The sequence below is a fragment of the Hyla sarda genome, chromosome 1 (assembly GCF_029499605.1).
Source record: "Hyla sarda isolate aHylSar1 chromosome 1, aHylSar1.hap1, whole genome shotgun sequence".
Taxonomy (NCBI): Eukaryota; Metazoa; Chordata; class Amphibia; order Anura; family Hylidae; genus Hyla; species Hyla sarda.
The window spans coordinates 228,743,377-228,765,053 of record NC_079189.1 but is presented as its reverse complement, the minus strand read 5'-3'; the positions used below and the strand labels follow the sequence as shown (position 1 = coordinate 228,765,053).

General features: G+C 43.7%; 1 protein-coding gene across 6 annotated transcripts in view; it reads left to right on the top strand.

Annotated features, from left to right (window-relative positions):
* LOC130365641 (centromere protein C-like) overlaps positions 1-21,677 on the top strand; it is a 322,002-nt gene that overhangs the window by 179,054 nt on the left and 121,271 nt on the right. For all 6 annotated transcript variants that reach the window (XM_056568882.1, XM_056568886.1, XM_056568883.1 and 3 more), the window contains exons 14-15: positions 1,333-1,404; positions 20,288-20,373. In XM_056568882.1, coding sequence (XP_056424857.1) covers positions 1,333-1,404; positions 20,288-20,373 — 158 coding nt within the window. The remainder of the gene's footprint in view (positions 1-1,332; positions 1,405-20,287; positions 20,374-21,677) is intronic.

The following is a 21,677-nucleotide window of genomic DNA, read 5'->3' as shown; positions in this document are numbered from 1 at the left end:
ATTTTTTATATGGGAAAAGGGGGGTGATTCAAACTTTTATTAGGGAAGGGGTTAAATGACCTTTATTAACACTTTTTTTTAACTTTTTTTTGCAGTGTTATAGGTCCCATAGGGACCTATAACACTGCACACACTGATCTTTTACACAGATCACAGGTGTGTATTAACACGCCTGTGATCAGTGTTATCGGCGCTTGACTGCTCCTGCCTGGATCTCAGGCATGGAGCAGTCATTCGCCGATCGGACACCGAGGAGGCAGGTAAGGGCCCTCCCGGTGTCCTGTCAGCTGTTTGGGACGCCGCGATTTCACTGCGGCGGTCCCGAAACAGCCCGACTGAGCAGCCGGGTCACTTTCACTTTAGAAGCGGCAGTCAGCTTTGACCGCCGCTTCTAAAGGGTTAGTACCGCGCATCGCCGCGATCGGCGATGTGTGGTATTAGCCGCGGGTCCCGGCCGTTGATGAGCGCCAGGACCGACGCGATGTGATGCGGGATCTCGGCACGATCCCGCTTCATATCGCGGGAGCCGGCCCAGGACGTAAATATACGTCCTGCGTCGTTAAGGGGTTAACAAGATTGCATCTTGTGGAAAATTGTATTTGATATTCTAAAAAAAGTAAAAGGAAACAAATGAAAACTTCATTGGTATTAGGGTGCGTTCACACGGCCGTCTGTCCCAGTCACCCCCCCATTTAGGTTCCATTTTTGCTGCTTGTAAAATAATCCCTATTTTTTTTTACAATCCTTTCACATCCGTTTGCACCCATTTGCGCTCATTTCGTTTTTTTTTTTTTTGTTTTTTTTACGGAGAAAAGAATAGGAAAAAAATGGATACAGTAAATTTTACATTGAAGTTTATTGAAAACTGATGAGCCTTTAATGTCATCCGTTTGCATTCTTTTTCTTCAATCCGTTTTTTGATCCATTTTTACTTCTGAGCATGCTCAGTAGAAAACATTTTTTTTTTTTTGCTTTATTAACTGAACAATAACTGATACAAACGGATTACATCCGTTATCGTTTTTTTTTTCGTTTTTCTTTTTTTGATGGGAGAAGAATGGGACAGGTCTTGATGGCTATGTGAACGCAGCTTAACAAATTTCTTTCAATTTAGATTTATGTACAAAAAAAGCATATTGATAGCACCTTTCCCATCCATTTTCATCTTTGCATTGTAAGCCAAAAAATCATTCTTAATGTTTTGTACTTGCGGTCATACTGTAAGATGGAAATATGGATGTCTATGGTCTTCATAGTTTAATAATTCAACTGTATTTATGATGTCCTTTTTCTTTTGTCAATAAGTGAAACTTGATTTGTTTATTTCTTCAGAAAACAAAATGCTAAGTTGAGAAATAATCACCCACCATATTCTGCTGACCACGACAAAGAAGAATCTGTTTTGTAAGGAATTATATTATGAAATACAAAAGTAGAATTGATAGAATACTTTTAAATATAATTGCTGAATGTTAAAGTAATCCATTACGTTTATACCCGTTAAAAACCTAAAAACGCAGTTCTGTGGTCATGATTTCCAAGAGCGCTATTTCTGGCCATTATATAACTTTAATTTTTCCATTTTGTTTACCCTCAGCATCCCTAGCCTCATGCTCCACCGAAATCAAAGACTACTAAACAATCCTGTGTAGTCAGATTCTGAGTCCACACACTTTTGCCACCCTCTCCCCCAAACTTGCTATGACCGCTTCAGAGGGCATATGCATAGGGATTCTGTGGTTCTTTTCATGTCAGCCTTTATAAAGGGAAACCTTAAGGACTCAGACCCTTTTTCACCTTAACCTGTTGGGGACGGAGGGCGTACAGGTACGCCCTTCGCGTCCTGGTACTTAAGGACGGAGGGCTTACCTGTACGCCCTCCCTATTTCCGATCACCACCGCCCGCCGGTTTTAATCGGACTAGGATGACTGGTGATATCTGATATCTATCAGCAGGCATCTCGTGGGATTTGTGACGATTCCTGGCCAATCGGGTGCAGCGGGGTTGAGGGGGATGTTAAATGTACAGGGTACATTCACACGAGCGGGGTTTTACACTGGGTTTCCTTCTACAAGTTTGAGCTGTGGCAAATTTTCCGCCGCAGTTCAAACTCCCAGAGAAAAACTCACTGTGAACCCAACCGTGTGAATTTACCCTAAAAACACTACACTAACGGAAAAAAAAAGAAAAAATAAACGCTACATACACACCCTTACATGTCCCCCCCTCTGCAGCATTTCCGGGTCATACGGGTCTCCGGTGACCCATTAAATAAGGGGGTTTGGGAGTGTCCAAGACACCCACGATCCCCCTGAAGGCATAGGAGTGAGGTGGCAGGGGTGAGTTGCCTTGCAACAGCTGGAGGGCTACAGTTTGGAGATCACTGTGCGGTGGTTTCTAAACCGTGGCCCTCTAAATCTTGCAAAAATACAACTGCCAGCATGCACTAACGGCAAACAGCTGTCTCGCCATGCTGGGAGTTGTAGTTGCGTACCTCCAGCTGTTGTTTAACTACATCTCCCAGCATGCCCTTCGGCAATTAGTACATGCTGGGAGTTTTAGTTTTGCAACAGCTGGAGGCACACTGGTTGGAAAATACGGAGTTAGAACTTAACTGAAGGTTTTCCAACCAGTGTGCCTCCAGCTGTTGAAAAAGTACAACTTGCAGCATGCACGGTCTGTCAGTGCATGTTGGGTGTTGTAGTTTTGCAACAGCTGGAGGTTTGTACAGAGTACATTCACATGGGCGGGTTTACAATGAGTTTCCTGCTTCAAGTTTGAGCTGCGGCAAATTTTCCGCCGCAGCACCGTAAACCCCTACCGGTGTGAATGTACCCTAAAAACACTACACTAACACATAATAATTTATAAAACACTACATATACACACCCTTACTCTGTCCTCCCCAATAAAAATGAAAAACGTATCGTACAGCAGTGTTACCAAAACGGAGCCTTCAGCTGTTGCAAAACAACAACTCCCAGCATTTCTGGATAGCCACCGACTGTCCAGGCATGCTGGAAGTCTAGCAATAGCTGGAGGCACCCTGATTGGGAATCACTGATGTAGAATACCCCTATGTCCTCCCCTATGCAAGCCCTAATTTAGTCCTCAAATGTGTATGGCGCTCTCTCACTTCGGAGCCCTGTCATATTTCAAAAAATTGGTTTAGGGCCACATATGGGGCATTTCCGTACTCGGGAGAAATTGAGTTACAAATTTTGGGGGCGTTTTTTCCCTTTACCCCTTATGAAAAGAAAAAGTTGGGGTCTACATCAGTCTGTTAGTGTAAAAAAATAAAAAAATTACACTAACATGCTGGTGTTGCCCCATACTTTTTATTTTCACAAGAGGTAAAAGGAAAAAGACCCCCAAAATGTCTAACGCAATTTCTCCTGAGTATGGAAATACCCCATATGTTGGCGTAAAATGCTCTGTAAAATGCATGTTGCATTTAGTAAGTCCCCAGGGTGCCAGAACAGCAGCAAAAAAAACAAAAAAAAAACACATTTCACACTATTTGGGAAACTACACCCCTCAATGCACGTAACAAGGGGTATAGTGAGCCTTAACACCTCACAGGTGTCTGACGGGTTTGCGTTGAACTTGGACGAGAAAATGAAAAATTAGATTTTTAACACTAAAATTATGGTGTTACTCAACATTTTTCATTCTTACATGGTGTAATAGGAGAAAATGGACTTCAAAAGTTTAAGCCCAATTTCTCCCGATTAAGAAAATGTCCCATATGTGGACGTTAAGTCCTCTGCTGGCGCACTACATGTCTCAGAACAGAAGGAGCGCTATTGGACTTTTGGAGAGAGAATATTGCTGGAATTGAAGTCTCCCCCATGTGCATTTACAAACCTTCCATGATGCCAGAACAGCAGAAACCCCCACATGTGACACCATTTTGCAAACTACACCCCTCAAGGAATGTTACAAGGGTTACAGTGAGTACTTACACCTCACAGTAGAGATGAGCGAATTTACAATAAATTCGATTCGTCACGAACTTCTCGGCTCGGCAGTTGATGACTTATCCTGCATAAATTAGTTCAGCTTTCAGGTGCTCCGGTGGGCTGGAAAAGGTGGATACAGTCCTAGGAAAGAGTCTCCTAGGACTGTATCCACCTTTTCCAGCCCACGGGAGCACCTGAAAGCTGAACTCATTTATGCAGGATAAGCCATCAACTGCCGAGTCGAGAAGTTAGTGACGAATCAAATTAACTGTAAATTCGCTCATCTCTACCTCACAGGTTTTTTGAACTGTAGGCTGTAAAAGTGAAAAATTAGATTTTCTCTATCGGCTCCATTGGGGGACACAGACCATGAGTTTATGCTGCTGTCTCTAGGAGGCTTCACACTATGGCAACCCGAAAAAGTCATCTCCTCCCAGCAGGATATTCCCGCCTCCAGGCCCTGAGGTAATCAGTTTCAGCTAATGTCTAAGGAGCTAGACACTGGTCTGTAGTTCTCCAGACCAGGTCTCATATTTATTATTTTCCTAGTTAGGGAATGTGTTAGTTCTTTTATTCCTTTTTCTTTCTGTTTTTAGGTGGGGACTCAGGAACTGCGGTTCACTGTTTCCCCATTGCGAGAGGTGGCAGGCATCTTGGATGTACTGAACCTCATGGGTCCGGGTCCCCGTACCTCCCTGTTAGCTTCGCTATGAGCTTGGCTTGCTGCAGGTGATAATGCTGACTGAAGACTACATTCTGAAGACTTCATAGGGAAACCTTCATGAGGTAAGTTCTTAAGCATGAGGTGAGTATTCCCGCCCCCCTTTTTTTCTATCAGGCGGCGGATTTTCAACCTCTTGAGACCCCCAGTATTTAGCCCACTATTACATTAGGTCAGGCCAGGAGGGTTTCCCCCCCCCCCCCCCCTCCTTTTTGTCTACTTGGGGGTCCCTTTCTTTATTATAAGGCTGGGGGACAGAGCAGTGGTGTTTGTACATTTATAGCGGCTTGCTACTAAGCCACGGTGGTTACTTTCATTTTGTGCTACGGGTGCTTCTTCGGCCCGGCCGCACATAGCGCTCTATCATGTCTCTCTATCGACAGCGGAGGCTGCCGGAGGTACTTCGCCCGCTCCTTTCCCCTCTATCGGGGCTGGGAGCGGGCGCCATTATCGCCTCAGCTGCATTTTCTCGGCAGGCCGGGACGCATTAGCACCGCCCACCCGGCCCGTCGTGTTTCTCTAAGCGGGAACTTGTTCCCACGGCCCACATTCTTTCTTCGGCAGCGGAGGCTGCCGGAGGTACTCCGCCCGCTCCTTTCCCCATTAGTTTGCATATGCGGTGCATATGCGCTGGGGGCCAGGAGCGGGCACCATTATTACTCAGCTACATTTACTTCAGCAGGCTGGGGCGCATTAGATCCTCCCACCGGCCCTTCGGTGCTTCTCTGTGTCGGGGATAGTTATCTGTTGGTTCTCGGAGGGAAATTTTCAGGGCCACTCAACAGCGCCCTTGATTTAGTATGGTCCCATCTTGCCATTGGTGCAGTGTTCTGCATCTCTCCTCAGCCTGCCAGAGTGTAAAAAATAAAAAACAATTCACAGCAGCTGCCTTGGGGGCTCAGACTGGGTTTTTTTTTTTTTTTAACTTGTCCTAGCCCAGACCTGTTCCTCCCTCTAACAGATGACTAGGTTCCTGGTTTCCTTTTACACTCTAAGAGTTGTAACATGAAATTACATGTTCTGTTAAACCCACTTGTTCTGCCTGCACCACTGCTCCCCCAGAACCCCCTGTTATTTCTACTCAGGATGCCCTCCCAGACCCTGTGGGTTCAGCCATCCTTCCGGTCTGGGTATTCCCCGACTTGGCTCAGGTCTCCCGGTATGGGGTGACTGCCTTGAAGAGGTCCTCCCTACACGGAGGGTCCCGTTCTCCCTCTGTTCTGATGCTCTCGCAGCGTAGGAATGTTTCATCTGTCTCACCCCCTTGTGGAGGCACGGAAGCTCCCCTCACAGGCATCGCCCCGTTGCTCCAGCTTGTAACTCGCGTCACTCCTTTAGTTGGACGCTCCCATGGTCGCTGCTCTTGCTCTCCAGACCCGCGTACCAGGTCAATCTCTCCCTCTTCCAGGGCCGCCTCCCACGTTAGGACTCCTGCTTAACACCTGCTGAAATCGTTCAGCAGGCATCCGAGGCAAACGCCGAGGGGGTCCTGAGACCCCCCCCCCATGTCGGCGATCGCAGAAAATCGCATGTCAATTCAGACATGCGATTTTCTGCTATTCCGGGCTGATCGGGTCTATGGTGACCCGATCAGCCAGGAAAATAGTGATGATCTGACTTGTCAGTGACAGCCCAGATCATCTTGCAGGGTAGGAGTGAGGTTGCAGTCCTGTGATCTCCTCCTATCTCCTGCCATTGGTCAGAACTGATTCTGACCAATGGCAGAGCAGGACATTGGGTTGCCATGGCAACCCCCCGTTCTGCCCACCCCTGGACGTCGCGGGGATCATGGGGAGAAGGTGGAGGTCGGTACCTGCAGGAGAAGATGCCTGGGAACAGCTGATCTTCGCTGCAGACTGCTGGATCCTGGCTCAGGTAGGGAAGCGACGTGGGGGGGAATGAAAGTGAAAATAATGTGATCTTTACTGTGGCAACCACTAGGAAGGCCAAACTGCAACTCCCAGCATGCCCAGACAGCCAAAGGCTGTCTGGGCATGCTGGGAGTTGTAGTTTTGCAACATCTGGAGGGTCACAGTTTTGGGACCACTGTTACAGTGGTGCCCAAACTGTAGCCCTCCAGATGTTGCCGAACTACAACTCTCAGCATACCTATACTGCCCAGGTATGCTGGGAGTTGTAGTTCTGTAACATCTGTCCCTTCAGATTTTGCAATTTTCATGACATTTTTGAAAATTGCTGCTCTACTTTGATGCCCTCTAATTTTTTCAAAAAGTAAAAATATGTCCATTTTATGATGCCGACATAAAATAGACTTATTGTATTTTTGAATAAAAATAAAATTTATTTGGAATATCAATTTTCCTTACAAGTAGAGAGCTTCAAAGTTAGAAAAATGCAAAATTTTCAAACTTTTCTTGAAATTTTGGATAACGACGAAAACTTTCCACCAAAATAAAGTAGAATATGTCACGAAAAAACAATCTCAGAATCAGAATATTCGGTAAAAGCGTTTTAGAGATATTAATTCTTAAATTGGCAGTGGTCAGATGTGAAAAAAACGCTCTGGTCCTACAGTGAAAATTGGCCTGGTCCTTAAGGGGTTAAGGGTCAAAGGTTCGTTCCTTTTCCTTTCTTTTTTCAACGTCCCCTGGCGTTCAATTATCATGTCCGAACCTGGTTCAGGGAGTGGCACACCTTGCCCTCCTTCTCAGTCCCCTTCTTTTCCTTGGGACTTACTCTTGGTCTTAGGTGCTCTGCATGGCGCCCCCTTTTGTACTTCTCAGGGACATTTCTCTTTGCCTCCTTCCCCGGAAGGTGGCGTTCCTTATTGCTCTTACCTCTCTTCGGAGGGTGTCAGAGCTGGCAGCTCTCTCCTGCCTTTCTCCCTTCCTGGTTTTATACGAGGACAAGTTGTTTTCCGTCCAGGTCTGTCCTTTTTACATGAGATGATTTTGACTTTTTCATCTCAATGAGGAGACAGTCTTACTTTCCTTTTGTCCGGTCCCTTCTCATCCCTGGAAGTGTTTTTTTCCACAACCTGGTTGTGATGAGGGCTGTTCAGACTTATCTCTCAGTCTCTCTTTTCTTTCGGCAATGTGGCTCCCTGTTTTCGTTTCTCCAGAAGGTCGTCATACAGGACAACCTGCTTCTGCGGCCACCATTTTTTTCGGTGGATCCTGTCTGCTATTCGGGAGCTTACCGCTGCAAGAGGAAGATCCCAGATCTACTCTGGGCTGTAAGACGTTGCAGGTGGCGGTGGTCCAACAGTCCACCTGTCTGATTCCTTACCCAGCCAAGTGACGGCTTTGGTACATCCCATGGTCTGTGTCCCCCAATGGAGCCAACAGAGAAAAGGAGATTTTTTAGGCTTACCGCAAAATCTTTCTCGAAGGATCCATTGGGGGACACAGCTCCCACCCTTTTTTCTGGTGTTTTTATTTCAGTTATCTGTCCGAGGGTGTGTTCAGTTGCTTTTCCTCTGATTGCTCGGACAGTTTGTGTTTTTTTCTTAATCCAAATCCCAAAAAGGTCGGCACTGCAACCAATAGTTGGTGCCCGAGGACCAATGTAGCAAGAATCCAATAGAAAGAAGGGTCCCGGCACTCAGAAGTTTTTGAAGTCTCAAAGGTTTTTATTTATGCAACATGCATAGCATACAAGGTAGGTACGCGTTACGGCTCAATAGCCTTTGTCAACCAGTACAGGTAACTGTTAGAATGCACCTTATATAATTACATCCGGTTCACAGGTACCACGTCACTAATTACTATCATTCAAAGCACATGATGTACTATGACGATGTATATATATGAAAAACAATATAAAATGAAAAAAGTAAGAAGACAAATCATTGATAAGAAATTTTTCATAGCGGAGATTTCCGTAGAGTGCAGATTCATTTTCCGCTCTGTAAAAAAATTAGCAAATAAACACATTAACTAATGCCATTCAGGTCAACATGTCCCTATAATAAACGTGAAAGTTCATAATCGCGGTTCATACCGCGCGGTTCCAGAGTCCCTAAACGGTGTATCCAAAATGCTTCCTTCTGGGTGAGTAATTTTTTAATGTCACCACCTCTCCGTGGTTGCACGACCTCATCAATCACCTGATACTGTAATTGTGATATGGAATGGTTTTTATTGCTGAAATGTGCAGGGATGGGGAGAAGAAGATTTTGGCATCTGATATTCGATTTATGGCGATTGATGCGGTCCCCCACCCGCTGGGTAGTCTCCCCCACGTATAGGAGACCGCACGGGCATTTTATTATGTATATGACATTACGAGATTGGCATGTGAAAAATTTGGTAATGGGGAATTTTTTTCCGGAATATGGATGTGTAATTTGGTTGCCTTTGATCACATTGCTACATTGAGCGCAGTTCAAACATGGATAAGTACCGGTGCGTTGTGTTCCTAAAAAACTTTGGCGACTTTTTTGTTTACCCCCAATGTCTGCTCTTATTAAAGTGTCTTTGATATTTTTAGATCGTTTATTGCAGATCAATGGTGGGGTTTTAAATTCTTCTATTTGGGGGTAAGATTTCTGAAGTATATTCCAATAATTTTTTACAATCTTATCTATTTTGAATGTAAGGGGATGGTATGTTCGAATGAATGGAATAATTTTGGTTTGCTTGTTACGTTTTTCTACACTATGAGGGTAGGAGGTAACGGTGGGTTGGAGAACTTTATTGGGGTAACCCCTTCTGCTGAATTTGTCCTCCAATTCTTTACATCTCACAGCACGTAATTCGGGGTCCGTCACTATCCTTTCTATTCTTTTTTTCTGAGAGATGGGAATAGATTTTTTCATGGAAAGGGGGTGGGCACTGGTGTAATGAAGTAAGCTATTTTTATCAGTGGGCTTGCGGTATACATCTGTGCAGAGGCCTCCTTTTCCATCTTTCTGAATGAGTGTGTCTAAAAAACTGACTTGTCGTTGGTCAGCCATCATGGTAAATTTTAATTCTGCTCTTATGTTGTTAATAAAAGAAAAGAACTCATCCAGTGTCGCACGTGGCCCCTCCCAAATGCATACAATGTCGTCAATAAATCGTCGCCAAATAATGGCATGTTTTTTAAAAAGATCATGTGAGTACACATATTGATATTCAAAATGCGACATGTATGCATTTGCATATGGAGGGGCCACGTTCGCTCCCATCGCCGAACCCCTACATTGCAAATAGTATGTATCTTCAAACAAGAAGTAATTCTCTCTCAAAACAATATTCAACAGGTCAAGGAAAAAGTTTTTTTGTAACTCATTATAATCACTTTGGTCAAGAATCCACTTAGTGGCCTCACAACCCCTATCATGTTCAATTGCAGTATACAAACCAACTACATCAATGGTAACTAGCCATGTTTCACCTGTTATGTTTGTTACCCCTGACAACACCTTCAAAAAATCACCGGTATCCAATAAAAATGCAGGAGTTTTCTGGATCAAAGGAGTTAACATCTTCTCCAATAAAACAGAAAGTGGGGAAAGTACAGAGTCCATGGAGGAGACAATAGGGCGTCCCGGGGGATCGACCAAACTTTTATGAACCTTGGGCAAGATATAAAATACAGGTGTTATTGGATTCTGTATTTGTAAATAAGTGCACATCTTTTCATCGATCACCCCAAGGTCCCTATGTCTCTCTACCATGGACCTGATCTTTTTCTGAGTTTTACCCAGAGGGTTATTTTCAAGTGGTAAATAAGTACCCGTGTCTGACAGCTGCCGCATCACCTCTTTCTTGTATGAAGTGGTATCCATAATGACAATAGAACCTCCCTTGTCACCGGGTTTTATAGTAATGCTGCGGTCAGCTGCCAGATCTGATAAAGCTCGTCTTTCTAACACAGAAATGTTACCATTATTAATGGCTAGTTACCATTGATGTAGTTGGTTTGTATACTGCAATTGAACATGATAGGGGTTGTGAGGCCACTAAGTGGATTCTTGACCAAAGTGATTATAATGAGTTACAAAAAAACTTTTTCCTTGACCTGTTGAATATTGTTTTGAGAGAGAATTACTTCTTGTTTGAAGATACATACTATTTGCAATGTAGGGGTTCGGCGATGGGAGCGAACGTGGCCCCTCCATATGCAAATGCATACATGTCGCATTTTGAATATCAATATGTGTACTCACATGATCTTTTTAAAAAACATGCCATTATTTGGCGACGATTTATTGACAACATTGTATGCATTTGGGAGGGGCCACGTGCGACACTGGATGAGTTCTTTTCTTTTATTAACAACATAAGAGCAGAATTAAAATTTACCATGATGGCTGACCAACGACAAGTCAGTTTTTTAGACACACTCATTCAGAAAGATGGAAAAGGAGGCCTCTGCACAGATCTATACCGCAAGCCCACTGATAAAAATAGCTTACTTCATTACACCAGTGCCCACCCCCCTTCCATGAAAAAATCTATTCCCATCTCTCAGAAAAAAAGAATAGAAAGGATAGTGACGGACCCCGAATTACGTGCTGTGAGATGTAAAGAATTGGAGGACAAATTCAGCAGAAGGGGTTACCCCAATAAAGTTCTCCAACCCACCGTTACCTCCTACCCTCATAGTGTAGAAAAACGTAACAAGCAAACCAAAATTATTCCATTCATTCGAACATACCATCCCCTTACATTCAAAATAGATAAGATTGTAAAAAATTATTGGAATATACTTCAGAAATCTTACCCCCAAATAGAAGAATTTAAAACCCCACCATTGATCTGCAATAAACGATCTAAAAATATCAAAGACACTTTAATAAGAGCAGACATTGGGGGTAAACAAAAAAGTCGCCAAAGTTTTTTAGGAACACAACGCACCGGTACTTATCCATGTTTGAACTGCGCTCAATGTAGCAATGTGATCAAAGGCAACCAAATTACACATCCATATTCCGGAAAAAAATTCCCCATTACCAAATTTTTCACATGCCAATCTCGTAATGTCATATACATAATAAAATGCCCGTGCGGTCTCCTATACGTGGGGGAGACTACCCAGCGGGTGGGGGACCGCATCAATCGCCATAAATCGAATATCAGATGCCAAAATCTTCTTCTCCCCATCCCTGCACATTTCAGCAATAAAAACCATTCCATATCACAATTACAGTATCAGGTGATTGATGAGGTCATGCAACCACGGAGAGGTGGTGACATTAAAAAATTACTCACCCAGAAGGAAGCATTTTGGATACACCGTTTAGGGACTCTGGAACCGCGCGGTATGAACCGCGATTATGAACTTTCACGTTTATTATAGGGACATGTTGACCTGAATGGCATTAGTTAATGTGTTTATTTGCTAATTTTTTTACAGAGCGGAAAATGAATCTGCACTCTACGGAAATCTCCGCTATGAAAAATTTCTTATCAATGATTTGTCTTCTTACTTTTTTCATTTTATATTGTTTTTCATATATATACATCGTCATAGTACATCATGTGCTTTGAATGATAGTAATTAGTGACGTGGTACCTGTGAACCGGATGTAATTATATAAGGTGCATTCTAACAGTTACCTGTACTGGTTGACAAAGGCTATTGAGCCGTAACGCGTACCTACCTTGTATGCTATGCATGTTGCATAAATAAAAACCTTTGAGACTTCAAAAACTTCTGAGTGCCGGGACCCTTCTTTCTATTGTGTTTTTTTCTTGACCTGTCAGTCTTCTCCTATTGCTCTGGGACTAAAACTGATTACCTCAGGGCCTGAAGGCCGGTATATCCTGCTGGGAGGAGCTGACTATTTTGGTTGCCATAGTGTCAAGCCTCCTAGAGACAGCAGCATAAACCCATGGTCTGTGTCTCCCCAATGGATCCTTCGAGAAAGAGATTTTAAGCATAAAGAAATCTCCTTTTTAACAGTATATTGATAGTGTTACCTCAAATGTTTCATTTTCACATGGCGTAATAGGGCAAAAGAAAATACCCCATATGTGGATGTACTCTGCAGGCGCACTGCAGTGCTCCGAATAGAAAGAGCGCCATTGGGCTTTTGAGTGAAAAGTTTGTTGAAGTCGGCGTCCATATGCGTTTACAAATCCCCCATTGTGCAAGAACAGCAGAAACCCCATACATGTGACACCATTTTAGAAACTAAACCTCTCAAGGAATATAACAAGGGTTATAGTGAGTACTTACACCTCACATGTTTTTTTAACCCCTTAAGGACACAGCCCATTTTCACCTCTAGGACGCAGCCCTTTTTTGCACATCTGACCACTGTCACTTTAAACATTAATAACTCTAGAATGCTTTTACTTATCAATCTGATTCCGAGATTGTTTTTTCGTGACATATTCTACTTTAACATAGTGGTACATTTTTGTGGTAACTTGCATTCTTTCTTGGGGAAAAATCCCCAAATTTGATGAAAAAATTGAAAATTTTGCATTTTTCTAACTTTGAAGCTCTCTGTTTGTAAGGAAAATGGATATTCCAAATATTTTTTTTTTTTGGATTCACATATACAATATGTCTACTTTATATTTTCATCATAAAATTTATGAGTTTTTACTTTTGGAAGACACCAGAGGGCTTCAAAGTTCAGCAGCAATTTTACAATTTTTCACAAAATTTTCAAACTCGCTATTTTTCATGGACCAGTTCAGGTTGAAGTGGATTTTAAGGGTCTTCATATTAGAAATACCCCATAAAAGACCCCATTATAAAAACTACACCCCCCAAAGTATTCAAAATGACATTCAGTAAGCGTTTTAACCCTTTAGGTGTTTCACAGGAAAAGCAGCAAAGTGAAGGAGAAAATTCAAAATCTTCATTTTTTACACTTGCATGTTCTTGTAGACCCAATTTTTTAATTTTTACAAGGGGTAAAAGGATAAAATTTATACTTGAATTTGTAGCCCAATTTCTCTCGAGTAAGCACATACCTCATATGTCTATGTAAATTGTTCGGCGGGCGCAGTAGAGGGCTCAGAAGCGAAGGAGCGACAAGGGGATTTTGGAGAGTACGTTTTTCTGAAATGGTTTTTTGGGGGCATGTTGCATTTAGGAAGCCCCTATGGTGCCAAAACAGCAAAAAAAAAAAACATGGCATACCATTTTGGAAACTAGACCCCTTGAGGAACGTAACAAGGAATTAAGTGAGCCTTAATACCCCACAGGTGTTTCATGACTTTTGCATATGTAAAAAAAAAAAAAAAAAAAAAAAATTTTTCACTAAAATGTGTTACCCCCCCAAATTTCACATTTTTGAAAGGGTTAATAGCAGAAAATACCCCCCAAAATTTGTAACCCCATCTCTTCTGAGTATGGAGGTACCCCATAAGTTGACCTGAAGTGCATTACGGGCGAACTACAATGCTCAGAAGAGAAGGAGTCATATTTGGAAGGAGGCAGAAAATACCCCCCAAAATTTGAAGACCAATTTCTCCCGATTCAGAAAACACCCAATATGGGGATGAAAAGTGCTCTGCTGGCGCACTACAGGTCTCGGAAGAGAAGGAGTCACATTTGGCTTTTTGGAAGCAAATTTTGCTCTGGGGGCATGCCGCATTTAGGAAGCACCTATGGTGCCAGGACAGAAAAAAAACCCACATGGCATACCATTTTGGAAACTAGACCCCTTGGGGAACGTAACAAGGGGTAAAGTGAACCTTAATACCCCACAGGTGTTTCACGACTTTTGCATATGTAAAAAAAAAAAATTTTTTTTACACTAAAATGCTTGTTTTCCCCCAAATTTTAAATTTTTACAAGGGATAATAGCAGAAAATACCCCCCAAAATTTGTAACCCCATCTCTTCTGAGTATGGAAATACCCAATAAGTGGACGTGAAGTGCACTGGGGGCGAACTACAATGCTCAGAAGAGAAGGAGCATCATTGAGCTTTTGGAGAGAGAATTTGGCCATGTGCATTTCCAAAGCCCCCCCGTGGTGCCAGAACAGTGAACCCCCCCACATGTGACCCCATTTTTAAAACTACACCCCTCACGGAAGGTAATAAGGGGTGCAGGGAGAATTTACACCCCGCTGGCATTTGACGGATCTTTGGAACAGTGGGCTGTGCAAATTAAAAATTTTATTTTTCATTTTCACAGACCCCTGTTTCAAAGATCTGTCAGACATCTGTGGGGTGTAAATGCTCACTGTACCCCTTGTTACATTCCGTGAGGGGTGTAGTTTCCAAAATGGGGTCACATGTGGGTATTTATTGTTTTGCACCTATGTCAGAACCGCTGTAAAATCAGCCACCCCTGTGCAAATCACCAATTTAGACCTCAAATTTACATGGTGCACTCTCCCTTCTGAGCCTTGTTGTGCGCCCCCAGAACACTTTGCGCCCACATATGGGGTATCTCCGTCCTCAGGAGAAATTGCGTTACAAATTTTGGAGGCTTTTTTTCTTTTACCGCTTGTGAAATTTTAAAGTATGGGGCAACACCAGTATGTTAGTGTACAAAAATGTTGTTTTTTTTACACTAACATGCTGGTGTAGACCCCAACTTTACCTTTTCATAAGGGGTAAAAGGAGAAAAAGCCCCCCAAAATTTGTTAGGCAATTTCTCCCGAGTACGGAAATACCCCATATGTGGCCCTAAACTGTTGCCTTGAAATACGCCAGGGCTCTGAAGTGAGAGAGCGCCATTTGCATTTGAGGCCTAAATTAGGGATTTGCATAGGGGTGGACATAGGGGTATTCTACACCAGTGATTCTCAAACAGGGTGCCTCCAGCTGTTGCTAAACTCCCAGCATGCTTGGACAGTCAATGGCTGTCCGGAAATGCTGGGAATTTTTGTTTTGCAACAGCTGGAGGCTCCGTTTTGGAAACACTGCTGTAGGATACGTTTTTCATTTTTATTGGGGGGGGAAGGGGTGGTGGTGGGGGGGGGGGCAGTGTATGTGTGTATATGTAGTGTTTTACTCTTTATTTTATGTTAGTGTAGTGTTTTTAGGTTACATTCACACTGACGGCGGATTACACTGAGTCTCCCGCTAGGAGTTTGAGCTGCGGCTGCAGCTCAAACTTGAAGCAGGGAACTCACTGTAATCCGTCGCCAGTGTGAATGTAACCTGTACATTCACATGGGAGGGGGGGGGGGGGAGAACTACAACTCCCAGCATGCACTGACAGAACGTGCATGCTGGGAGTTGTAGTTTTGCAACAGCTGGAGGCACACTGGTTGGAAAATACTGAGTTAGGTAATAGAACCTATTACCTAACTCAGTATTTCCCAACCAGTGTGCCTCCAGCTGTTGCAGAACTACAACTCTCAGCATGTACTGATTGCCAAAGGGAATGCTGGGAGATGTAGTTATGCAACAGCTGGAGGCACGCAAGTACAACTCCCAGCATGCCGAGACAGCCATTTGCTGTTCCTGAATGCTGGGAGTTGTAGTTTTGCAAGATTTAGAGGGGTTCAGGCTGGAGATCACGGACAGTGGTCTCTAAACTGTAGCCCTCCAGATGTTGCAAAACTACAAATCTCAGCATGCTAAGACAGCAAACTGCTGTCTGGGCATGCTGGGAGTTGTAGTTTTGTAATATCTGGAGGGCTACAGTTTAGAGACCACTGTCAGTGATCTCCAGCCTGAACCGCTCTAAATCTTGCAAAACTACAACTCCCAGCATGCCAACACAGCAAACAGCTGTCAAGGCATGGTGGGAGTTGTAGTTTTGCAACATCTGGAGGGCGACAGTTTAGAGACCACTCTCTAAACTGTCGCCCTGCAGATGTTGCTAGGCAACAGACTCTGGACACGCGGCGTCATACTTACCTCCACCGCCGCCGTAATCACAGCCGCCGCCGCCGGGTAAGTGACCGCTGCTGCCGCCGCTATTACACGGTTCCCCCGCTGTGCCCGGACACCGATGGGTGGGCATAGCGGGGGGAACCGAACTTTAACCCCCCCGCCCCCAGTCTGCTATTGGTCGGCCGCTCCGCCGATCAATAGCAAGGATAGGAGGGGTGGCAACCCTGCCACCTCACTCCTATCTCTTCAAGGAGGATCGAGGGTGTCTTGGACACCCTCGATCCCCCTTATTTTATCGCGGCGCCGCGATTGATGGGCAGGGGAGAGCGCTCCCCCTGCAAACACCGTAGATGCCGTGATCAGAACTGATCACGGCATCTATGGGTTTAATGCTGCCGGGACCGGCGCGATCGCGGCCCCGGCAGCTGCGGTGGGACTCCCGCGATCTCCTGCGCTGCCCGCGGCAGAGCAGGAGATCGCTTGGACGTATGCATACGTCCATTTGCGCGAACGTGTAATTCCTTTCTAAATTTCCTTTCTAAATTTGTCACACAGAAAGTCGCAGTCTAAATATGTGCGACTTTTCTGCGACTTTTGCTGTAGAGGATTTTTAGAACATGATGCATGCTAGTCTATTTTAGACGGAAATGCATTGGAAAATGCATTGTTGCTGAATTTATCAAGTGCGACTTTAGTGCGACAAGTCGCATCAGCCCAAAATACGCTGAAATGTCAGACCATGTTGGAGCAGGTCTAAATGCAGTTTAAGCTGTAGACCCTGAAGTCTGAGCATAGAATTTATCAAGGGCTGTGAGACCTTTGATAAATTAGGAGCACAATAGACAGGAGACTGCCACATACGCTGGTCTATAAGCATACCCAGAATAGACTAGATTAGTAAACGTCCCCCATAATATTTGTGAATCAAAATATAATTTATTTGGAATGTCTATTTTCCTTACAAGCAGAGAGCTTCAAAGTTAGAAAAATGCAAAATTTTCAATTTTTTCATCAAATTTTTGAATTTTTCACCAAGAAATGATGCAGGTATCAACAAAAATTTACCACAAACATAAAATAGAATATGTCACGAAAAAACTATCTCGGAATCAGAATGAAAGGTAAAAGCATTCCAGAGTTATTAATGCTTAAAGTGAATGTGGTCAGATGTGCAAAAAACGCTCTGGTCCTTATGGGGTTAAAGGCCGGCGGCTTTTTAGATCATCCGTGCCATGATCCGCACTCTTGAGCCTTCTTCCTCTATTATCTATCATTGTACCTGGCAGACTTCTTTTAGGTTGTGTAAACACCATGGCTTCTCTCCTACGTTGTTTTTCCTCCCGGATTTTCTGTGCTTTTTACAGTGTGGTTTGGAGGCACGCCTTGCCATAAGTTCCCTCAAGAGACAGGTTTCTGCACTCTCTATTATTTTTCAGAGACCCTGCACATCCAACACTCATATCCGCACCTTTATGCAGGGGGTTGCCCATTAGATTCTTCCTTGTCGTTCTCCTCTTAGCCCTGGGACTTTAACTTGGTCCTGGATGCACTGCAGGGTTCTCCTTTTCAGCCCCTAAGGGATGTTTCCCTCAGGTTCCTTTCCTTAAGGTGGTCTTTCTGTTTTGCTATCATGTCCATTTATCAGGTATCTGAGCTTGTGGCCCTCTCTTGCCACTATCACTTTCTCATTTTCCATCAGGACAAGGTGGTCCTTCGCCCTATCCCGTCCTTCCTTCCGAAGGTTGTCTTTCCTTCCATCTCCATGAAGAAAATGTTCTACCTTCCTTTTGCCCCGATCCCACTCATCCACAGAAACGCTCTCTCCACCGACTAAATGTGGTGTGTGCCATGCGCGTGTGTCTCTTATCTCTTCCTTCCATCGCACCGACTCTCCTGTTGTGATTCCAGAAGGACTGTGCAAGGGTCTCCAAGGCGACCATTTCCTGCTGGATCTGGACAGCCATCCCGAGGCCTACAACTGCGAGGGGAAGGCCCCTCCCTTTCGCGTCACCTCTTACTAGTGATGAGAACGGGGAGGTGTGTGCAGCCTTAGCCAATCAGACACTGAACCTCTCTCTCTGCTCAGATGTAGTCAAGGGGAGAGAAGGATGGCATAGAATATCAAGCAGCCAGAGAAGACAACAGTAGCCACAGGAGTCCTGCATTTCAGGCAGGGTGATTTACAGGGATCATACCCAAGTAGTTTCATGGCTTTAGAGCATATATAATGTCCCCGGAGTACCCCTTTAAGTCCCCTTAGGGGACTATTATAAGCGATCCAAAGTTTGCTTTCACTGATAAATGCAATTGCATAGCTGTGATCACTGATATCGGCAGTCTGCTAATAGTCTGGCTAAGGCACACTGTATTACCAGAGTGACAATTCAGTGGCACGGATGTATGAGGGGGAACTCGGACTACTCCTTGCCAAACCCATTGCTAATTTTTGATGGCATCCCAAAAAAAAAAAAATAAAAAAAAAATCAGTTCTTTGCAAAAGTGGTACCATTAAAACTACAGCTTAAGGTGCAAGAACTGAAAAATCGCACTGGTCGTTTAAAAAATAAAATATCCTGGCTCCCAACTTTTTTGCTGGCTCCTAGATTCAAAGGAAATTTGTCAAGCCTTGTATTACCCCGATAAGAGGGTGGTTGGTAGAAGAAATGATCAATAAGATGTGGTGGTTATTGGAGTACAAGACAGGTGAGCACCAAATCCACTGTGGTTTCTGGATGGGAGGGAGAAGTCTGGCTGCGATCTCATTTAAGTAATAAGCTGACACTTGTGTTGTGTTCAGGCTGCACAACCTAGTAAGTTAAAGGAGTACTCTGGTGCAGACTACTCCTGCTCCGTCCTGCCCGGGCTTCAAAAAAAATGAAAATAAACCATCACTCACCTTCCTGGGTTCCCGCGGAGCGCCACTACAGCTGATCGGTCCTCCGGTCCATCTTCATACTTCCGTGTGAACGAAGTATCACATGGCTCTCAGCCTATCGCCGGCTGCCGTGATGTTCTGCCTCAGCCCATAATAGGCTGAGCGCCATGTGATACTTCGTTCACACGAAAGTATGAAGAAGATGGACCGGAGGACCGATCAGCTGTAGTGGCGCTCCGCGGGAACCCAGGAAGGTGAGTGATGGTTTATTTTCTTTTTTTTTTTTTGCAGCCCGGGCAGGACGGAGCAGGAGTAGTCTGCACCAGAGTACTCCTTTAAGCAGATAAAATATTTGCGCTAACTAACCATTCATGTTTTATAAGTGTTGCCCTATAATGCCCTGGCTTTGTATTTTTGGGAATGTTGGGGGAGAACCTTCTGCAATTTCACGGTCAGGGGTCTCTTGTTCTGCAATACTGGATGTTTCTCATGGACCCTGTTCAAATGCAGACACAGTGGCACATCTGTGGCTTATTTCAACCACCTAGGCAGGACATGCAGGGCTGAAGTCATAAGCAGCATGAAATCTGAAAAAAACTGATTGGTGATTAACAGTGAGTCACTTGGTGCGCGATCAGCGCCTGGCTCGGACTGTAGGCAGGGAAGCATGTACTTCTGTTTATCTACCGACTTTTTACTCCTGTGTATATCGAACATTGATGCATAAAGTACTGTAGTCATTAATATGCCGGGCAGGGTGCTCTCCCATTTACTGCATGTAGCTGTCTCTGTATGTTTTGCAATCTCGCAGCTGCTGTTCCGCTGTGCTTCAAAAAAGCATGGTATGTTGTTTTAACCTGATATAACACTGCCACGGTGCTGTTGGCTTGTGCTACATTCCTAGATATGATTGACTAAATTGCAAATTAAATGAAGCTTTTGTCTTTTTGTTTCATTGATCTAATTTCCTTTTTAAAAGTAACAATTTTGGTCAACAGTAAAATATTGTTATTTTGTTTACAGTCAAAGTGGACCTGTTACACGCCAGACAAGAGCAGTTCGACTTGTTGGACCTGTGAAACCAATTGCTTATGATTTGGATGTTCCAGGTACAGATAAACAGATTTAAGACACTATATTTTAACATAACTTTAAACATGAATGCTAACAAAAATCTCTAATTTATTGTCCTTTTTTTCTTACCACTTAAAATGTCTAAAGTTTCTGCCACCAGGGTTTAAAGCAACTAAATTTGCATTCTGTATCTTGGTAGGCTCCATCTGTATTTAGTAACATAGATCCTAAGACTGAGCAAAGGAACTGGGGGTTGTGTTAAGCTAATGCTGTGTGCAGGAGAAAGCTTGGAATTGTAAGCTGAGCCAGTGAGCTTCCCCTAGAGCAATGATGTCCAAACTGTGGCCCTCCAGATGTTGCAAAATGGCAACCTCCAGATGTCTAGACAGCTGTTTGCTGGGATTTGTAGTTTTGCAAACTCTGGAGGGCCACATTTTGGACATCACTGTCCTAGAGAGTCCACATTGTGTTGGAAAGGTAAAGGTGTCACTGTAACTTTAAAACAAAGCTCTTGACTTATCCTAGAGAAATTTTGATTAGTTGTGGTCTGATTTGTCGTGCCTGAACAATCTATAGAACAAGCAGGAAAAGAAGCATGCAGCTTTGTGCCCAACAGAGACCGTCCCATGTGTGGGGTTATTTCACTATTCCTGAAATAAGGCATGTGGTATACTAATATATAGTCACTGTGCCTAGTAGAGCGGTTTTTATTGATTTTTGAAAATGATACTCCTTTTCTTTACTGCTCCTTTACTCCCACAGCATTCACTGTTTACCAACTGTAGACTAGTGGCCGGAGGTTCCCTCACCTGCCTCCGCCGCCTTCCCAGGGTCTTCTGCACTGATCTGCCTTCCAGAGCAGACGATCGCCGATAATACTGATCAGTATCTGCAATCTGAGGATTGCATTAAATAGTCTCCTATGTGGACATGAAGAGTTAAAAATAAAAGTAAAAACATTTAGAAAAAGCCACACCCCCAATAAAAATTTAAAATCACTTATTTTCCCTATTTTGCTCAGAAGTGTAAAAAAAAAATAATAATTAAACATATTTGGTATCGCCACGTGCATACATTTCCGATCTATCAAAATATAATGTTAATGATCCCGTACGGTCAACAGCGTAACTGCAAAAAAAAAGAGGACAAAATCGTATTGAGCCAGAGAATGAAGAAAACTTAATTTTTGACATAAAGTGTACAGTGTGAAATTGAAACCCTCCAAAATTAGCAAAATTGTGCTTGTCATTTAAATTTCCTCACTTTAAATAAAAAATATTATATGGGTTTGCCATACATTTTATGGTAAAATGAGGTGTCATTACAAAGTACAACTGGT